Source organism: Rana temporaria, chromosome 2 (assembly GCF_905171775.1).
Source record: "Rana temporaria chromosome 2, aRanTem1.1, whole genome shotgun sequence".
Lineage (NCBI taxonomy): Eukaryota > Metazoa > Chordata > Amphibia > Anura > Ranidae > Rana > Rana temporaria.
In genome coordinates, this window is record NC_053490.1 from 28,610,071 (window position 1) to 28,632,137 (window position 22,067).

General features: G+C 46.2%; 1 protein-coding gene across 1 annotated transcript in view; it reads right to left on the reverse strand.

Moving 5' to 3' along the window:
- The window catches only part of MYO7A (myosin VIIA), a 304,325-nt gene that overhangs the window by 8,904 nt on the left and 273,354 nt on the right, over positions 1 to 22,067 (reverse strand). Inside the window, exons 41-45 of the mRNA XM_040339989.1 lie at positions 16,642 to 16,755; positions 12,891 to 12,978; positions 6,465 to 6,571; positions 4,099 to 4,284; positions 348 to 464 (exon numbers count right to left, since the gene is read on the reverse strand). Of these exons, the coding sequence (XP_040195923.1) occupies positions 348 to 464; positions 4,099 to 4,284; positions 6,465 to 6,571; positions 12,891 to 12,978; positions 16,642 to 16,755 (612 nt within the window). The remainder of the gene's footprint in view (positions 1 to 347; positions 465 to 4,098; positions 4,285 to 6,464; positions 6,572 to 12,890; positions 12,979 to 16,641; positions 16,756 to 22,067) is intronic.

The following is a 22,067-nucleotide window of genomic DNA, read 5'->3' on the forward strand; positions in this document are numbered from 1 at the left end:
GTAGGGCCGACCCTGACTGTGGGGCTAATTGCATTAATAGAGCCATAACAGGTCCTTTTTATACTCCTATATACATATATAGAGCCATGATAGGTCCACTTTAGTTATCATGATATAAAATAATGGATGTGGGGGCATTTTGGTGAACGTAATTTTTTTTGGGGGGGGGGGGGGGGCAGCATTTCATTCTTGGTACCAGGCAGCACAATGTCTTGGGCCGGCACTGTCTTGGGGCATTCATTGGTTATGTCTGAAGAGAGAGCAGAACTTCCTCTGAAATGGGTAGAATATTCAGGGTGTTGAGGGTCATTGGAGAGGATTATGGGCAGAGCCAAGATATTTCTTACCTTGACTTCAAAAAAGGCTGAACCGAATGTTGGCCACTTGAAGATGATCTTCAGAAAGGCGACCTTGGACTCCTCTCTGGTTTTCCCTGCGTGTTTATTGAAGTAGGCGATAATGGACTGCAGAGGAACATGCAAGCGTTAAACATATTTCATTTTTCTTACTAGTGTAAATAAAATAAGCACACACATTGCCAAATCATTTTTAAATAGTTAGACTGGTTTCCAAAAAACAATAAAACCCCTTAGTAGAACTGCACCTGTGGCACATAGGCAATGGAAACAGTTGACCAAGAACCTCGCTGTCAATGAATAGCAACTGCAATGCAATTTTCAATGCCAGATATTAGCTCTAATCCCTCGTTTCTGCACATACTCCAGTGTACAGACCACAGACGAGGCACGACATTGGCTCAGCCATTCTAAAGTATATGTATGCAGATATCAGCATGCATGCAATCCTAGCCAATGGCATGTCAGTTTCCAACAATACAAACAGATTCAAATTATATTGTGTTAGCGTTGATAAGCAAATTAGGCTGTAAAGACATACAGAGCCTTGCAAAAGTATTCACACCCCTTGGCATTTTTCGTGTTTTGTTGCCTGGAATTAACATGGATTGTTTTAGGATTTGCATCATTTAATTTACAGAACATGCCCACAACTTTGAAGATGTGCTATACCCCTGATGTGCTGTGCCCTGTACCCTAATGTGCTGTGCCCTGTACCCTGATGTGCTGTGCCCTGTACCCTGATGTGCTGTGCCCTGATGTGCCCTGTACACTAATGTGCTGGGTTCTGTACTCTGATGTGCTACACCCTGATGTGCTGTGCCCTGTACCCTGATGTGCTGTGCCCTGTACCCTGATGTGTTGTGCCCTGATGTGCCCTGTACGCTAATGTGCTGGGTTCTGTACCCTGATGTGCTACACCCTGATGTGCTGTGCCCTGTACTCTGATGTGACCTGGTGTGATGTACCCTGATGTGCTGTGCCCTGATGTGCTGTGCCCTGTACCCTGATGTGCTGTGCCCTGTACCCTGATGTGTTGTGCCTTGATGTGCAGTGTACGCTGATGTGCTGGGCTCTGTACCCTGATGTGCTGTACCCTGTACCCTGATGTGGCCTAGTGTGCTGTACCCTGATGTGCTGTGCCCTGATGTGCTGTGCTCTGTACCCTGATGTTCCCTGAAGTGCTGTGCCCTGTACCCTGATGTGCTGTGCCCTGTACCCTGATGTGTTATGCCCTGATGTGCCCTGTACGCTGATGTGCTGGGCTCTGTACCCTGATGTGCTGTACCCTGTACCCTGATGTGCTGTACCCTGTACCCTGATGTGACCTGGTGTGATGTACCCTGATGTGCTGTGTCCTGATGTGCTGTGCCCTGATGTGACTAAGCGCTGATACCCCAGTGCGAAACGCGTCAGTTATCCACCCCACTGTCTGCTGTGACTTGTAGTGCTGTTTCCATTTTTTACCATTAAAAGCAACATTTTAAGACATTTTTGGAAGTGCGGTTGTCCAGTCTTTTTCTCCAGTCTCTGTGCCCTGATGTGCTGTGCTTTGTACCCTGATGTGCCCTGATGTACTGTGCCCTGTACCCTGATGTGATCTGGTGTGCTGTGCCCTGATGTGCTGTGCTCTGTACCCTGATGTGCCCTGATGTGCTGTGCCCTGTACCCCGATGTTCCCTGAAGTGCTATGCCCTGTACCCTGATGTGCTGTGCCCTGATGTGCCATGTACGCTGATGTGCTGTACCCTGTACCCTGATGTGGCCTGGTGTGCTGTACCCTGATGTGCTGTACCCTGATGTGCTGTGCACTGTACCCTGATGTGTTGTGCCCTGGGTCGGTCTGGATAAAGTCCAGGGCCAAATTTTTGTCCCAGTCCAGCCCTGCTAATACATCACCAAATAAATAATAAAAAATCATATCAAATATAAAATAACAATTTATAAAGTCCATTTACCTCCAGTGAACAAATAAATAAATAAATAAATATATATATATAAAGTTCATGTGAATCCAAGGAGGTTTTTCCAGTGCAACTTCAACTTAATCTGCAGTATAAAGTGCCAAGTGCCAAGACAAACATCAATGCAAAATTCAGTGGAGAATTTCCCTCACTTCCTGTCCTGGTGACAACTCCCCACTATAGACATGAACAGCTATAAAACCAGACAAACACTCAAACCCTTCTCTTTTCTTCAGTGTTGACAGTAAGGTTTGCAGTAAGGTTTGCACATACCCCAACAAGCTTAAAGATTTGCATTATCAAAATAAAATTCTGAAGCTGGAAGTGTTACTGAAATTCAATGGCAAATGTTTGCTGAATCTTTGCTAGATGCAAACATCAAAGCTGTCATCAATCAGGCTTAGAAAAATTGCCATTTGTCTATTTCTTGGCAGGAAAACCCCAAAATTATGCCGCGTACACACGATCGGATATTCCGACAACAAAACCGTGGATTTTGCATACACACGGTCGCACAACTGTTGCTCGGAAATTCCAATCGCCAAGAACGCGGTGACGTACAACACTGCAACGAGACGAGAAAAATGAAGTTTAATGATTCCGAGCATGCGTAAGATTTTTGTGCGTCGGAATGGGATACACACGTTCGGAATATCCGACAAGAACTTTCGTTGTCAGAAAAATTGAGAACCAGCTCTCAAACATTCGTTGTCGGAAATTCCGACAGCAAATATCTGATGGAGCCTACACATGATCGGAATTTCCGACCATGTGTACGCGGCATTAGTGTTATTAATGCCTTTGCAGTTTTCCCTGTGCAAGTGTCAGTGCACTGTTGATGTTGGACCCCAGATGTAACTTTATCATTCAGAGATTAAAGCATAACTTTTTGTAAGCCTGCAGGTTCCAGTTTTATAAGCCAAGTTCTAAAAGCCCTTTTTATCTATGTACCCCTGCATGTTATGTTTTGTGACTGATTTTTGCTTGGAAATGCCTTACAATACCCATTTATCTTAGTGAAAATGTTGCTTCCTGGTCTTCCAATCCAGTGCGCTGTGCTGGCAAAGCTAAGTAACAGCTGCACCCCTTATCACATGTCTTCAGGCAGACTTGTACTTCTATAGACTACTGGGTGAACTGGGTCTAATGCCCTGTACATACGATCGGTCCATCCGATGAAAACAGTCTGATGGACCGTTTTCAACGGTTAACCGATGAACTGACTGATGGTCAGTCGTGCCTACACACCATAGGTTAAAAAAACTATCGTGTCATAACGCGGTGACGTAAACCACAACGACGTGCTGAAAAAAACGAAGTTCAATGCTTCCAAGCATGCGTCGACTTGATTCTGAGCATGCGTGGATTTTTAACAGATGAACGTGCCTACAAACGATCGTTTTTTTTCTATCCGTTAGGTATCCATCGGTTAAATTTAAAACAAGATTGCTTTTTTTTTAACCTATGGATAAATAACCGATGGGGTCTACACACGATCGGTTTGGTCCGATGAAAACGGTCCATCAGACCGTTCTCATCGGTTTGACCGATCGTGTGTACGCGGCATAATTCTAGTGCCTATTAGACTGCATAGTAACTCTGCACTACTGATGTAACAGGAAAGTAGAGCTAAGATTGAATAGGGAGATGGAGATTGAATATGGATCTGATTGTGTATCTATTTCTGTGACTTCAATTGTTTTTTAACACAATAGGAGCCAAAGTTGAGATTCAATTATGTAGCATTAGCATGCAGGCAAAGTAGATTCTTGACCTACCCTCTTCCAGTCATCGGGATTCAACTGCCGGATGAGATCTTGAGGGACTAGTTCCTTCAACATCTTGGGGATATTTGGGAAATAGGACTTGTCATCTTCATACTTGACTCTATAGATCAGAGCTCCCAACTGGAGGACATCTTCCCTTGTGCACTTATGGTATCCGCGTAAGTATTTTGGGAGCTCCTGAAAATATGACACATTTTAGGGAGAAAACATTAAAGGAGCCTACCACTTTGAATCAGTCATGAGAGCCAATAAATAAAGAAGCTACGCAATTGTAACTGACAAAATATGACATGTTTAGGTCTCTTCAAATGCTACAAGGCCCCTATGCCTCATCCCCTTGATCATTGTCTTCCTCTTGTGAAACCCTAAACTCCTGTCCCATAACACACTGTACTGAAATGTAATGTTTTATTTCTTGTCTTCCAAATAAAACCTTTTTGAAAACAAATGCTACAAGGCCATCTTAAAGAATAAGGGTACTTTCAGGTTCTCTTGACAGCCTATCTCCTCCTGATGATACAAACCTTCTCCATGCTCTCTAGAAGCCATAATTGCCTGCTGGAGCCCAGTTGGTTGGTCCTTGTCAAAGCTTACACAGGGCCATGGGCGTCCGCTCCATAGGGCAAGGGGGGTCGTTTGCCCCCCCCCCCCCTGAAATTGCCAGGGAGAGCCAGGAGCAGGGCCGAACTGGCCATGGGGCCGCTTTAAGTGGCGACTGCAGTGCTCCCCTCCTTCTGTCCTCCGGCGCTCGTATCGTATGTCATGGAGCTGGGTCTGTGTGCAAGGTCCCGCCCCCCTAGTTTCGGCTCGTCTGATAGTCTTCTAGTGTTCCGCCTATCACACGAGCCGAACTAGGGGGGGCGGGACCTTGCACACAGACCCAGCTCCGTGACATACGATACGAGCGCCAGAGGACAGAGGGAGGGGAGCGCCGCTTTATATCGTTTACCAGGCATGTGTTTTGTTTGTTCCAACATCTGTTGCCACAGGTAACACTAGACTATTTTCTGATGTGTTTTTAGCAAGTCTGGAAACGCAGAGCAAACACAACACAGAGTTGTAGCCTACGGCATAATTTCTAGTTGTCCCTTATTTAGAGTGCCTGTCCCTCTTCTGGAATCAAATCCATTTGTCCCTCATTCCAAAAGGTTCCTCTTTTACACCTGAAATAAATATACTGTCAATATAGTGTAGTGTTTCAGTCAAGGGAAAGGGGTGCTGTGTAATGTAAAGGGGACCAGTGATGCAGGGTGCTGTGTAATGTAAAGGGGGCCAGTGATGCAGGGTGCTGTGTAATGTAAAGGGGTCCAGTGATGCATGGTGCTGTGTAATGTAAAGGGGGCCAGTGATGCAGGGTGCTGTGTAATGTAAAGGGGTCCAGTGATGCATGGTGCTGTGTAATGTAAAGGGGGCCAGTGATGCAGGGTGCTGTGTAATGTAAAGGGGTCCAGTGATGCAGTGTGCTGTGTAATGTAAAGGGGGCCAGTGATGCAGGGTGCTGTGTAATGTAAAGGGGTCCAGAGCTGTGGGGTGTTGTGTAATGTAAAGGGGTCCAGAGCTGTGGGGTGCTGTGTAATGTAAAGGGGTCCAGAGGTGCAGTTGTGGAGAAGGGGGTACACAGTAGTGACAAAGAGATATGAAAGATGCAGAGGTATGCAGGGGGCACAGTGGGGTGTTTTTACATTTTAACATGGTGGGGCGCTTATTAACCCCCGCTAGCGGTCGAAGAAAGGGTAAAATGCGACTGTGTATCGCTGCTGCCGAAGCGCGCCCCCCCCCCGAAAACATTTTTCAGCGGACGCCCATGCACAGGGCTGATAATCTTCTACCTGACACCATTTGGAAGTTATTGGGCCTGGTCATTCAGATGTCAAGCACTGCATTATGGGAAGAAGAGAGGATCCCATGCTCCCACATACCTGGCAGTACTGGGTATTTTTATGGTCTATGACAGGAGAACATAGCATGGGTGAAGTGTACTATTGTATCAGCAAGATAAGGGAAGAGTGATCAAGTAAAGCTGTCCTTTTACTCTGAATGATACATTTTCATTATACCAGGGGGAAATCAAGGACATTTTTAAAATAAGCTGTTCACATTTTTCCTTTTTCTTGCTGGGCCCCAATATCAGATAAATGATTGTACATTCTCAGAGCCCCCAATCATCTGCTGTAGTAATGCACCAAGGTCCCTAAACCATATGCACACCTACCAACAGACGTGACTTATAACAAAAAGAGGCATGGCTTCCTGAAAGGTAGAAGAAGCCTCACTGGAACAAGATGGAAGATTTTTTTTTAGCTTTTTAGGTTTATAAGAAGGTATAAGCTGGGGCTTTAAGAGTAAGATGAGAATACCTGGTAGTAGTGGAAGATGGAGTCAGCCATAGGATCCTTTGCAGGAACTGTATTTGTCCATAATTTTTTCATGAAGAACACTTGGTAGGTGAGAGAAGGCACTATCCCTGCAAGAAACATATAACATTGTCAGATGGTGTTGTGCTTCTTGTAGAAATTGTGAGGCAAAACAACAAATGTAACTATGCCCCCATAGCACATAGGGGTAGATTTACTATAACTGGTTCACACAGAATCTGGTGCAGTTGTGAATAGTAACTGTAACGGGAGGGCCCGTGGAACCCAGAAGCTCCTAGAAAGTATGAGATACTCCTGTTTCAGCTTCCCCCGATGCCTCTTATGTGTAGATCACCCTATGTCTCTAATAGGGGCACAGGGTGAATGAGAACCCCACTATGATCTGTGCTAGTCAGATTTAATGCGGTATACATTGTATATATATATATTGTGTGTTGGCTGTAGTGTACTATAAAGCTTGATGTGATGAGGTGGAGTGTGATTCCATTCTATTGTCTATTGTGGTAATTAGGTCTGCTACTGTGATAATGTGTATTGTAAGTTAACAGACAGCCTAAAGGTCAGGTGTCTGAGTCATCGGCTGTAGTTAATTAGCTCATGTAAATTAGGTCAGGACCCAGAGTCAGGATGTCTGTTAAAAGATGTGTATTGGGGCTCATTAGGTAACCATTGTGTGATGTTGTGGGTGGAGTTGGGTCATTGTTCATATGGTTACTGCAGTATCCTAAAGTGTATATAAGAGCTGTATTTATCAATAAAGGGTCTATTCCTGTTGAACCTCAAACAGAGCTGTGTGTCTCGTTAATGGGGGAATTCGTATGGGTCGTGTTTGCTGGATTGTGGAGTGTCGGTAGCTGCCTTGTGTTCGGGAATGGAATATCATAAACGACTTTAACCCCTGTCCCATTTGGGGTTCCGTTACAGTAACCAATCAGATTCCAGGTTTAATTGTTAAAACTTAAAGGAGAAGTCCAGCCTGAGCTTTTTAGGCTGGGCTTCTCCTATGGGTCAAAGCAGTGCAATTCGTTTTGCACTCCTGTGACCTGTTTTCAGCAGAGAATGGTCTAAAGACCGCTCTCTGCTGACGTCACACAGATTTGTCCAGCAACCACGTCATCCTGGACCTATGGCCGTCTCAGCGAGCTGCTGAGAGGCTTAGACAGCCGCTCCCCACCCCTCCACAGCTCAGCACTCCATTGAGCATGGAGGAGCAGAGCAGGAGAGCTTCTGATTGACAGGCAGCAGCTCTCCGCTCGGGGGTCTGTATGAACGGAGCCACCGGCGATGTTCGATCGCTCGGTTCTCAGTCTAGAGGCAGCGGGAGACAGATGCAGCACCCACCTAGGTAAGTAAGAATCTGCAAAAAATAGGATTCCCATACTTCTCTTTTAAGCCCTTGTTCACAGTGCCCTGGCTTAGAAGTCGTGCGACTTTAAATCTGACATCCCTGCGCGACTTCATCACAGCTTGCATACGACTTCTTTATCAGAAGTCAATGCAAGTCGTGTTGATGTTGCACCAAAGTATCACAGGAACCTTTTTTTAAGTCTGAGCTACGTGAGTTTCACCGATTAGAACGGTTCCATTGCCGTTAAAATGGTGCAACTTGTCATGCAACCAGGGCCGGCCTTTGGGGTGTATGCGAGCTGTGCGGCTGCACAGGGCGCCATGGGCAACAGGGGCGCCGTGCGGCCATCCAAAAGGCCGCCCCGGGTACCACACACTGGGGGGGGGGTGTCAGACCGGCACCCCCCTCCACGATTGTATTACACCCGCGGTGGCAGCGCACTGGCACAGGCAGGGAGAGACGAGCTAGCTACAGTAGCGAGGGGGTGTGCGGGGGGTTCAGGGTGACACCACGGCACCTACCATCTCCTCCTCTTGCGGCCACAGGCTGCCTGTCTGTGTGATCCCGGATGTCACACAGGCACAGCTGAGTGAAGCTGCCTCCCCCTCCTCTCTGTTTATGTGCAAACAGGGGGAGGGGACCTGCTGTGCATGTGCCGCCACGCTGATCTGAGGTACTGAAGGGGGGTGCTGCACTGAAGGGGGGTGCTGCACTGAAGGGGGGTGCTGCACTGAATGGGGGGTGCTGCACTGAATGGAGTGTGCTGCACTAAATGGGGGGTGCTGCACTGAAAGGGGGGGCGACACTGAATGGGGGGGCGACATTGAATGGGTGGGCGACACTGAACGAGGGGGCTACACTGAAGGGGGGTCTGCACTGAACGGCGGGTTTGCATTGGAGGGGTGGATACACTGAAGGGGGGTCTGCATTGAAGGGGGGTCTGTGTAACATGCAGGGGGTCCAGAGCTGCAGGGTTCTGTGTAATGTAAAGGGGTCCAGAGGTGCAGGGTGCTGTGTAATGTAAAGTTAAATTAAAACAAATCATTTGTTACAAATATTTTTTTCCTCTTTGTGTATGTTTAGGTGACCAGGGGGGCGAGGGGTGAAGATGGGGGGGCGTCACAGGATTAGCTCGCACAGGGCGCCTGAACACCTAAGGCCGGCCCTGCATGCAACGTTGAACTCTCAAGCCGCATGACAAGTCGCAGCAGTGTAAATCGGGGCCAACTGAACAAGCTGATGCTAGAAGCCGATTGGTTATTATGAATAGCTACACCAGATTCTTTATGCACCAATATTAGTAAATATCTCCCCATAATGTCAAATTGTCAGGGGAATCACAGTAAGCTTTTAACAGGCAAGGCCTGTCTAACAAAGGGGTCTGTCTGACAAAGGGGTCTGTCTAACAAAGGGGTCTGTCTAACAAAGGGGTGCTGTAAAAGATTTCTTTGATTTCCACTGCAGTTAGGCAGTAAACGTATTACCTTCAATTACTTTTTAATTCTTTGACCCTATATACAGCTACTGTATTAAAAAGGAACTGATCTCTGGAGCCCAAACAGAGTTGGATAGAGGGCAAAGGACTAGTCACCAGTATTGCCTGTGGTCACTCTGCAGCTAATCTTTTCCCTGTTACTGGTTTACCCTACCTTGTTTTGCACTGTGCCTCTTGATGGAGGCGGCCATCTTGGTAGAAGCAGGGCTTTGCTGCCTCATGTCAGAGCCTTCAGCAAGAAAAACAATGATCACTCCAAGTCTGCTAAGACCAGCAGTCAGAGGAAGCAGTGCCTTACGTCTCACACTGCAGATATACAGATATGAGGCTGTAGATACAGGAGTGCTTAGGCACCAGGATATGCACGGCTACTAAACTAACACATTTGCTGTTCCCTAACATAGCAAGTTATTACTTTTTTAATTCAGTTTCACTGTACATAATGTTTGCTGTGTGTATACATGCTAAAGTAGAACTCTGCACAAAATGTTTTCTTTTTTTCAGGAAGAGTGAAGACGACTTAGAATCTTGGTCAGGTTTTTGTCTGTCTTTCTAGCGAGATATCCTCAACTACAACCTAGCCAACAAAACCTGACACAGGTTCTTACTCAGATAAGCAGAGAGCTTGTCTATTCACAGCACAGATCTACGGGTTTCTTCATTTCTCTGCCTATCTGGAGGGGGGGATTTGTGCCTTTCCTCCAATTAGCTCTCACACAGTGTATGCCCAGACTCCCCTCCCACTGCTGGAACAGGAAGAAACATTTCTAACACCATGTGCACTTTCTAAAGAATGTAGAAAGGTGAAGCCAGCAGATATACATGTAAAACTTAGGAGGATTTGTTTCATCCCTGTGTATTATCTGAGGGTATTCACTTCACTGGGTATAGGAGAGGTTTTACATACACTTTAATGTTTGTATCTCCACTGTGTCATCCTGTTATGTCAAACTCAATTTCATCGTGGGCCGCATTAGTATTATGATTGTCTTTAACCACTTAAGGACCACCTAACGACGATATACGTTGGCAGAATCGTACCGCTGGCCACAATCACGTACCTGTACGTGATTGTATAAAGCCCAGCAGTGGGTCGCGGGCGCGCGCCCGCGGCGCTCTCCCGCGACCCGGTCCGAAGCTCCGTGACCTCGGCCGCGGGACTCGCGGATCCGATCGCCGATACAGTCCCGCGATCGGTCCCCAGAGCTGAAGAACGGGGAGAGCCGTGTGTAAACACGGCTTCCCCGTTCTTCACTGTGGCGCTGTCATCGATTGTGTGTTCCCTAATATAGGGACACACAATCAATGACGTCACACCTACAGCCACACCCCCCTACAGTTGTAAACACACTTCAGGGAACACATAACCCCTTCAGTGCCCCATTGTGGTTAACTCCCAAACTGCAACTGTTATTTTCACAATAAACAATGCATTTTAAATGCATTTTTTGCTGTGAAAATGACAATGGTCCCAAAAATGGGTCAAAATTGTCTGAAGTGTCCGCCATAATGTCGCAGTCACGAAAAAAATCGCTGATCGCCGCCATTAGTAGTAAAAACATATTTTTTTAATAAAAATGCAATAAAACTGAAAGGTAAAACATATGTAGGAGGATTTGTTTCATCCCTGTGTATTATCTGAGGGTATTCACTTCACTGGGTATAGGACAGGTTTTACATACACTTTAATGTTTGTATCTCCACTGTGTCATCCTGTTATTCAGGGGTGTCAAACTCAATTTCATCGTGGGCCGCATTAGTATTATGATTGTCTTTAACCACTTAAGGACCGCCTAACGACGATATACGTCGGCAGAATGGCACCTCTGGGCACAATCACGTACCTGCAAAAAGGGGCCTGGTCTTTTACCTGCATTTTGGTCCGGGTCTTAAGTGGTTAAAAGGGCCGGTTACATCTGTAAGATTAGATGTCCCCTTCCCTTACATAGATGTCAAGAGCCACCCCACCATCATAAGTTGAGTCCCTCACGCTCCCTTACATCACAGTGCACCCCCATGGGAAAAAGCTGGATGCAGTGCTTAGAAGCAGAAAGTAGGGGTCTGGAGGAGGACCAGAGGAGTGTTGGAGCTCTCCTGCAGCTACAGGAAAGGTGCGAGGGCCACATGAAATGGCCTGGAGGGCTGGATTCGGCCCGCGGGCCTTGTGTTTGACACCTGTGCTGTTATTTGTACAGGTGACCAATGTCACCAAGAGACAGAGGGTGTAGCCAAAATGCTCGAGTTGTTCCCAGAAACAAGAGGTAGGGGAAAATCTTCCAATGGGGGCACCTATGCCAAAGACAAATGTCTCAAAGGGTAAACGACTTCACTTTGAAAGCTTTTCTCTACTGACCTCTGCGTTACATACTACTGACCTTTGCACCCTACATTACTTCTGACCTCTGTGCTTTGCAATACTTACTCCTGACACCTGCACTCTACATTACCTTTTACTGACCACTGAACTCTGTGTTACCCACCACAGACCTCTGAACTCTGAATTAATTTCTACGGACCCCTGAGCTCTTTAAACCTTTTTTACCTGTATTTTTAATGGGGCATTGCTAAGTTATCTATTTAAAAAGAAAGGTGTTTTGCACACTGGTGATGTTTGCACTTTTCCATGTTGTTTAGGTAGATCTCTACCTCTCCACAGTTGCCTATCTCTGTTGCAGAGGAAACTACCATGGAGAAAAAAATACAAAGTATGCAGTATGTAAGATACCGTATTTTTCGGACCATGAGATGCACTTTTTCCCCCCAAAAATATGTGGGGAAATCTCCCTGCGTTTTATGGTCCAAATACTGAATGGAAGCCCTATTCCCCCCCCCCCCCCCCGCCACGCCATTTAACATACCGGGGATAGATACGTCCGCAGATTGCAGGAAGATTGCAGGCAGTCTGCGCCATCGGCGGGCGCACAGGACCAGACTGGTCCACGGCGGGATACCGTATTTTTCACAGCGGCATGTACCGCTACCACTCAGCGTATCACACAGCAAGGGAAGGGGGCAGATGGCCTACGTAGAGGAAGCCCCAGGAAGCTTTGCAGCAGGTCCAGTGCGCGGAGGTACGCCCACACAGCATCATTACGTGTAACTCCGTGCACTCTGCCTATTCTCCTGTTGCTGAGTCAGCTGACCAATATAGTGAGCCCTCATTGGTCGCTACCTTACAAGTCCCAAAGCATCTGTAAACAGCATACAGCATCTGTACAGCTTATAGTACACTGCCATAAACGGAAAAAGGCTACTTTACAGTACTTGGTAAATGGATATTATGGTAACACTGACCAGCCCAGCCACCCACTTTAGGGACCAAAGTTTATTAAATATTTCAGTACACATTTGGGGCAGATTTTTTTTCTCTCATTCTTCTCCTCTAAAACCTAGGTGCGTCTTATGGTCAGGTGCGTCTTATGGTCCGAAAAATACGGTACTTGACAGAGATCAATTGAGACCCATCGTCGAGAGGCACAAATCAAGTATGCTGCCGCTTAGTCATCACATTTTTAGCAGAATACACCTTCAGAAAATAAGTGCCATCTGTTGTGTTATATCTTACCATCCTTGGACGGTCGGGCTTTCTTTATCCAGTCTGTCAGATGTCTGACAAAGTCGAAGAAAAAGTCTCCTTCTGGGACACTTATAACCTGAAAAGAGATAAACACGTTTAGTTGGCCCAAATCTGGGAGTCCCAGCAAAGATGGAACAAAACTTTTTTGGGATAAAGCCAATGGTGTATCCTGGCCTAGGCTAAAAAAGACAGAAGCGTTGGGCAGCACTTTGCAGGGGGGGCAGCACGGAAAGAGTCCCCGCCGGCTTGCGCTACACTGTTAGTGTAACGCAAGCTTCTTCTAATTTTGACTGTCCTATCATCCTGGAACACAAACCTTCCTCACTGTGCTAAATGTTTTCTGCTGTACCATTGGCATGGTTATATCTTCTTAGTCCTCCCCGTAAAATGATCCGAAAATTGTGCTTAAAGTAGAACTATAGGCAACACTTTTTTTTTTCATTTTGGAGTGAGGGAAGGTTATAGCCCCTGTCAGTTTATTGTTTACTATCCCTGTCCCATTGCAGAGATATCCCTTCACTTCCTGCCCCATAGCCAAACAGGAAGTGAGAGAAAATCTATGCAAATTAAGGGAATTCAATGCCCCCCAACACTAGTGTCCCTAGGGGTGGGTCTTAAACATAAAAGGGTGTGGCCTTGACAGGTAGGGGTGGGTCATCTTTAAAGTAGGGGGTGCACGAGTTCAGTCAGGCCTAGGGCAGCACAAAACCTAAATACATCACTGGCATAGAGCATGGAATGATTAGACTCACTGTTAGATTTGTATTGCTGTGTCCCCACTGGAGAGATTCACACTCTCTAGTTGTTCTGAACTGAAAGTGAGGGAAAAAGCTAAAATTTTGAGTTGTCATTAGAGTTAAGCCTGATACACACAATCGGATTTTCCGACGGGAATTGTGTGATGACAGGCTGTTGTCGGCAAATCCCACCGTCTGAACGCTCCATCGGACAATCGTTGTCTGATTTTCCACCAACAAATGTTGGATAGCATGCTTTAAAATTTTCCGACAACAAATGTGTATTGATGGATTATCCGATTGCATGTACAGAGGTCCATCGAACAAAACTCCAAAGTACAAACACGCATGTTCAGAAGCAATCATAACCATAACACAACATTAGCAGAAGTTGCCCAAAGGGTGGCGCTAAAGAGCTGAAAAACCACGTAGTTTCGTGTTTGTTGACTGACAATTCTTTTGCATTTGTATGCAAGATAAGTTCATGGCCAACGCCCTTCGGTCAAAGGTCCTGCGCTTTGTCTGCGGAAAATCTGATCATGTGTACCAGGCTTAGGAAGTGAAGGGAATTCTTCCACTGGGGAGATTTTTCTGATGATAACTTTCCCTTGCTTTGGAAAAATCTTTAATGCTTTACAGTTAGATAATTTGAAGGCAGCGGGTCCTACTTAGCCAGAGCTGCATTTGAATTCTAAAGGGAAGCCTATGGCAACAACATCTACAGGACCCCCAAAGAGGTGCCCAAAAAAGTGCACTGCACAGGAACTATCTGAAGCCCAGGACCAGGGCCGGACTTACCATTGGGCTTGACTGGGCTATTATTATTAAAGGGCCCAGGGGTCTCCAGGGCCCCCGGATGGCAACCCACTTTTTTTTTTTTTTTTTTAAAAAAAATTTACTTTTTTTTTTTTTTTTTTTTTTTTATTAAAGGTCTCAGAGGTCCCCAGGGCCCCATGTGGCAACCCCCCCCCTTTTTTTTTATTTTTTATAAATGTTTATTTTTTTATTTTTGTTTATATTTTTTTATTTTTTATTAAAAGGCCCAGAGTTCCCCAGGGCCCCGGATGGCAACCTCCCTTTTTTAATGTATTTTTTTTATAAATGTTTATTTTTTACATTTTTTTCTTAAAGGGCCCAGAGGTTTATTTTTTCTTTTTATTAACCACTTAAGCCCCGGACCAATATGCAGCCTAAAGACCCAAGGTGTTTTTACAGTTCGGGACTGCGTCGCTTTAACAGACAATTGCGCGGTCGTGCGACGTGGCTCCCAAACAAAATTGGCGTCCTTTTTTCCCCACAAATAGAGCTTTCTTTTGGTGGTATTTGATCACATCTGCGGTTTTTAGTTTTTGCGCTATAAACAAAAATAGAGCGACAATTTTGAAAAAAAAGCAATATTTTTTACTTTTTGCTGTAATAAATATCCCCCAAAAACATATATAAAAACATTTTTTTTCCTCAGTTTAGGCCGATACGTATTCTTCTACCTATTTTTAGTAAAAAAAATCGCAATAAGCGTTTATCGATTGGTTTGCGCAAAATTTATAGTGTTTACAAAATAGGGGATAGTTTTATTGCATTTTTATTATTTTATTTTTTTTTACTACTAATGGCGGCGATCAGCAATTTTTTTCGTGACTGCGACATTATGGCGGACACTTCGGACAATTTTGACACATTTTTGGGACCATTGTCATTTTCACAGCAAAAAATGCATTTAAATTGCATTCTTTATTGTGAAAATGACAGTTGCAGTTTGGGAGTTAACCACAGGTGGCGCTGTAGGAGTTAGGGTGCACCTAGTATGTGTTTACAACTGTTTGGGGGTGTGGCTGTAGGAATGACGTCATCGATCGTGTCTTCCCTATAAAGGGAATGACGCGATCGATGCGCCGCCATAGTGAAGGACGGGGAAGCCGTGTTTACACACGGCTCACCCCGTTCTTCAGCTCCGGGGAGCGATCGCGACGGAGCGGCTATAAACAAATAGCCGCGCCGTGGTCCCGGATCGCTCCCCGAGCGGACCCGACCTCCGCATGTAGCGGGGGGGGTCCCGATCGGACCCCCCACCCGCTAATAGGCGAGGACGTACGTGTACGCCCATGTGCCTGTACGTGCCATATTGTGGACGTACATGCGGGGGTCGGGAACTGGTTAAAGGGCCCAGACGTCCCCAGGGCCCCGGATGGCTACCCCCTTTATATATATATATATATATATATATATATATATATATATATATATTTTTTTTTTTTTTTTCTTTATATCTTTTTTTTTTTGTAAAGGCCCCCCCGCTTCTCAATTTGCGGCAAAACCACCCCCCCTCCCCGCTTCTCAATTTCAGGCGGCAGCACCGCCCCCCCCCCCAGGTTCTCTGCTCCAGGGGGCCCATGCCTTGAGCTGTGTTTGGGGCCCCATAATTCCTGATGGCGGCCCTATGCATACCTCCCAACACGCACGGATTCTGCGGGACTTTCCCGCACAGACAGCTTCTTCCCGCAATCCCGCAGAAGGGTTAATTTTCCCGCACTGCAAGAGGAGGCAGCACGGAAGCAGGAGGAACCGGAGCGGTGTGTGGAGGACTGTGGCTGCTGAAGGGAAGAAAGCCGACAGCCGGGCTAATGACAGTCTGTGGCCCCAGCTGTTGGCACAGGTGAGAGGCTCCCCCCCGCTCAACAACTGCAAAATCCCCCCCGCTCAACAACTTCAATTCGCCCCCCTCCCCCGCTCAACAACTTTGATCCCCCCCAATTCTCGACTCCAGGGGGCCCCTTCAACACTCAAGCCCAGGGGCCCCCACCACCCTAAGTCCTGCCCTGCCCAGGACCACCACTATTAAAGAGAATAGAATTACACTTTCCATTTACGTTACAAATATAACAACTGAACTCCTCAAACTGGCCTTCTCTTCTAACTTCTCAAATTGTGCCGCCAAACGAGCTGACATACAAGCACACCATTTAATTTCATGTTCTGAGTCTCCAAACTCCTGCCATTGTCACCTTATCAGAAATCTTCACAAACAGGCTGAAACCTTCCGGGGATTTCAGGAGCAGCCGGTTAGCGATATCTTGGCAGAAATCCTTGGCTTTGGTGCTAGATTCCACTTCGAATGCCTGTAAGAGATGAACAGCTGAACATTCAGTGGGACTTTTCAGGATGTAAATTTGCAGCAGCAAATGGGACTTATTTATAAAAACAAGGGTCTAGATTCAGGTAGGGCGACGTAAATTTGTGCGGGCGTAGCATATGTTATTTACGCTACGCCGCCGCAATTTAGAGAGGCAAGTGCAGTATTCACAAAGCACTTGCTCCGTAAGTTGCGGTGGCGTAGCGTAAATCTGCCGGCGTAAGCGCGCCGAATTCAAATTGTCAAGAGGTGGGCGTGTTTTATGTAAATAAAACATGACCCCACGTAAATGACGTTTCTCACGAACGGCGCATGCGCCGTCCGTGAACGTATCCCAGTGCGCATGCTCCTAATCAAAAAGTCAATGCTTTCGACGTGAACGTAATTTACGCAAAGCCCTATTCGCAAACGACGCAAAATTTGACGCTGGCCCGACGTCCATACTTAACATTGGCTATGCCTCATAGCAGGAGTAACGTTACGCCGGAAAAAGCCTTACGCAAAAGACGTAAAAAAATCCGCCGGGCGCACGTACGTTTCTGAATCGGCGTATCCAGCTCATTTGCATATTCTACGTTGAAATCGACGGAAGCGCCACCTAGCTGCCAGCTCGTATCTTAGCCTAATTTAAGCGTATCTGGTTTCCAGAATATGCTTAAATTTACGACGGCGTAGATTCAGAGTTACGGCGGCGTATCTACTGATACGCCGGCGTAACTGTCTCTTAATCTAGCCCAAGGTGTTATTCATAGCACCCAAATAAATCCACGCTTAGCCGCTTCATTACTGGGTACTTTTACCCCCTTCCTGCCTAGGCCAATTTTCAGCTTTCAGCACTGTCACAATTTGAATGACAATTGCGTGGACATGCAACACTGTACACATATAATATATATTTTTTTTTTTACACAAATAGAGCTTTCTTTTGGTGGTGTTCAATCACCTCTGGGTTTTTTATTTTTTGCTAAAAACTCCAAAAAAATAGACCGAAAAGTTTTTGTCCGAAAATTTTGTAAATAAGTAATTTTCCTCCTTCACTGATGTGCGCTGATGAGACTGCACTGATGGGCACTGATAGGCGGCACTGAAAGGCAGCACTGACTGGCATTACTGATGGGCACAGATTGACATCACTGATGGGCACTGACTGGCATCACTGATGGGCACTGACTGGCATCACTGATGGGCACTGTCTGGCATCACTGATGGTCACTGTTGGGGCGGCTCTGATTATCAGGGCACTGATCATTAGTGCCCTGATTACCGGTGCAGGTCTTCCCTGTGAGGAGATGTCGCTGATCGGCTCTCCTCTCCTCACACTCTGTCAGTGTGAGGAGAGGAGAGCTGTTAACAGGCATTTTCATGTTTACATGTGATCGGCTAAGAGACTGGGGCAACGTCATGTGACGTCGTCCTAGAACGAGAGAGGATCCCGCCCGCTGTCATTTGTCTATACGGCGGGCGGGAGGTAGTTAAAGATCTAGTTAACTTTTTTAAGTAAATCTTTAAATTTGTACTTTAAAGCTTAAAGTGATACTAAAGCTTTGTTTTAAAATAAAAAAAAAACATGTCATACTTACCTCCACTATGCAGCTTGTTTTGCACAGAGTGTCCCTGATCTTCCTCTTCTGGGGGCCCTCAGCGGAACTCGCGGCTGCTCTCCGCATTAGATAACCCCCTAGGAAAAGGGGGTTACCTTGTGGGCACGCTCCTGAGTCATGCACTCGGCTCGCCCCCCGCATCATGAGATTTGATTGACAGCAGCAGGAGCCAATGGCTGCGCTGCTATCAATCTATCCAATCAAAGCTGGGACTCAGTGGAGAGAAAGATGGCGGGGACGCACCCACAGAAATTCGGGGCTCAGGTAAGTAAAACGGGGGGCACTGCAAGGTGTTTTTTCACCTTATTGCATAGGATGCATTAAGGTGAAAAAACACAACCCCTTTAAAGCCAAACTGCAGCTCTGCCGGTTTACTGCTTCCCACCCTGCAGCACCTGTGCACCCTCATTTAAAACTAATTGTGTATACGGTAGCCTTCCAGGGTGTGAAAACCTGTTTGTCCGCAATGATGGTCAATGAGCAGATGTCCGGTATTCTTAAGGATTCACACCAGAAGTTTCTTAAAGTTGGGAACCCTGGATAAGCTATTCTTCTCCCATCCTTACCTCCAACCAGTTATGGCCATTTATAGGTGTAGGGGCTTTATAGGCAGAGGGGCTTTACATAATTAATCGTGTAAAGAGTGAAGTACTTGATAAGCTAAACAAGATGAATTCTGCTCTGTGTGATATGGATTCTGTGAGTGATATGGACTCACCTAAATAAAATGTCATGACTTAATCACAAATACTCCCTATCAATCAGCCTTCTTGATAGATGATCTCTAGGAAAAATTAAAACTGATCCTTGCAGTGGGGCTCCTCCTGCACTGCAAGGGTTAAATTGTTGTCTGGTTTAGGGAGAAGAGGAAAAAATTATTCCAGTGCCATTTTCCTCTTTCCAATGCTCTGGGTGGGCCCTTGGTAACCTAACTTACAATGCAAGATTGCTTGTCCGCATTGTATGTGATGATGTTAGAGTACCTATGACAAGCAGAGTTGCAAAAATAGGATTTTTATAACAGCTTACCTGTAAAATCCTTTTCTTGGAGTACATCACGGGACACAGAGTCTTAATCATTACTATCTGGGTTATATTCCACCATCAGGTGCTGGACACTGGTGTAATCAATTAGAACAGGAAGTTCCCTCCCTATATAACCCCTCCCATACTGGGAGCACCTCAGTTTTTGTCCCAAGCAATAAGTGTCCCAATATCCCCAAACAAGAGGGGTGGGGACTCTGTGTCCCGTGATGTACTCCAAGAAAAGGATTTTACAGGTAAGCTGTTATAAAAATCCTATTTTCTTTATCGTACATCATGGGACACAGAGTCTTAATCATTACTATCTGGGATGTCCTAAAGCAATGCTTACTGAGGGGAGGGAGACACCAACAATGCAGACTGCCATCAGACACGAGGAATTCTAATGCTGCCTGCCGCATATTGTGCCAACAAAAAAAGGCTGCATCCTCCTGCCGTCTTATGTTCACTTGATAGGATTTAGTGAACGTAAGCACAAACGACCAAGTTGCAGGTCTGGCAAATCTGAGTCATAAAGGCTTGGTAATGCACCCCGCATGAAGTGCTTACTATCCTGGTAGGGTGCACCCCAAAAAGAAACAGGGAAACCCTCTCTATAAACCACAAGCCTGAATAATAACCTGATGAATCAACATTTGACAATAGTTGATTTAGACGCTGCCTGCCCCTTGCTGGGGCCTCCTGGTAGCGCACCAACATCAGTCTTCCGTATCCGAGCAGCCGCTTCAGATAGGTCTTGACCTCTCTTACTATAACGAGAGAGCGCATAGCCATTTTAATAGCCGATCTGAACACTGCCCGCCCCATCTAGGGGCTTTCTGGCAACAAAACGTTAGGTTTCTATATCTGAAGCCTTCAAATAGATCTTTAACTGCTCTTATCTTTATTAAGAGAAAGCAATAACCTCTCCTTCCGCGGATCAAGGTCCTGAAAAAAAGGAAAAGGAAGGCAAGAATATCTTAATTCAAGTGAACACTGGATCCTTCTAGCCAATAAGGTTGGGTGAGTATTTAACATCACCCTTCTTGTACAAATAATTAAGTATGGCTCTATACAAAGAAAGTTGCCAATACTCTCTTGCGGAGGCAGCCGCAACCAAGAACACCAATTCCCTCTATAGAAGGATAAAGGGAAATATTTATGGTGCATCAGCCCAAGGTGCTGACTCTGTAAGCCAGCATACTGGATCCAATCCTCCGAGCACAAGGGCGCCTTAACTGGCGGACTTATACCTGTCACCCCTTGTATAACGGCCCAGATCAAGAGTGTGCCGAGATCGGACCCTTGATGGAACTTAAGGCCAGCTCCATCTCTTTTCCAATGTAGAAAGGTAAGAATTTTACCTAGGACCTACTACCAAGGATTCCACCCCTTGGTTTCACACCAGGAATATGGGCCTTCCATATCCTAGGATATCTGGTCCTGGAGGCCAGCCGTCCTGTATGAATCAAGGTAACTGCCGCTGATTCTGTACGCCCCGATCCTCAACAATGCAGGCTATAACAGCCAGACCATTAATACCCATGTATGCAAGACAGGATGTAACCCTGCAAAGCAGGCCTGGACAAGCTGTAAGGGACCCTGGGTCCTCTACGATCAGTTCTGCTGTCCCTGCGCAGTAAGGTTGTATGGGCTATGCTGGAGCAATTAAGCCAGCTTCCGTTCTCTTCTGATGTAGCATGGAAGCCACGAAGGTTGCGGCCCTGGGGGGAGATAACACATAAACCAGCGACAACTGGGCCCCCAGGGTCACTGAAAAATCTGTCCCGCATGCGGGTGGATCCTTTGGCCTTGACACAAAGTTGTTCAATCTCTTGTTGAACCTGGACGTCAAAACCCTTTATGTGCAGGGTAATGTTTCTGTGACATTTGGTCAGAAAAAAGTCGGGGTGTAGAGGCCAATCTCCCGGACCCGATTGTTGATGGCTCCAGCGAATCGCCTGCCAATCTAGCATTCCATGAAATGACAATTGACAATAGGCAAGGCACAAGCTCTTCTCTGGTAACCAAAGTAAACCACTAGAGAGGCATAGTCAGATTGTATTCAGACAGAGCAACCCTGTAACCTAAACGTTCAGGTCCTTAAGCCGGATGCTCCATTCGTAGCGCTAGAAAGCTAGCAGATAAGGCTCCCTAGGAGCTTGACCACCTTCCCTGTGCCGTGGTCTCTTCCAGGCCTGGATTCTATGCCTAGAGGCCAGTCCTCGCAATCTGCTCCCAGGTAACGGGTATGAAGGATATTCCCTTCTGCCAATCATTCAGTTAAGAACCCTAAACTGAAATTCCAGCATATCCCTGGGACAAGACTCCTAGGATAATGCCAAGTTAGGATCCACTCGTTCCAGGCCGACAGAGCAAAGTTTATATCAGCCTTGAATAAAACTGAGCATAGGGAACTGTGTTTGAATAAAGACAGCATATTCCCTCTAGACTGGGATCCCAACCCAGGAGTTCCAGATAATTAATCATGCTGGACTCCCCTAGACCCAGCCATGCTACTGACTGATCTGTCAGCACAGGTTTGCCTCGGAATGAAATTACTGCTAAACTCTGGGCCTTTAGCCCTGCTAGAGGCGGGCCCTAGCAGCCTTGTAAATAAACACACATGCAAATAGCTCCCCCTATGTGCATGTGGCAACCTTTAAAGCCATAT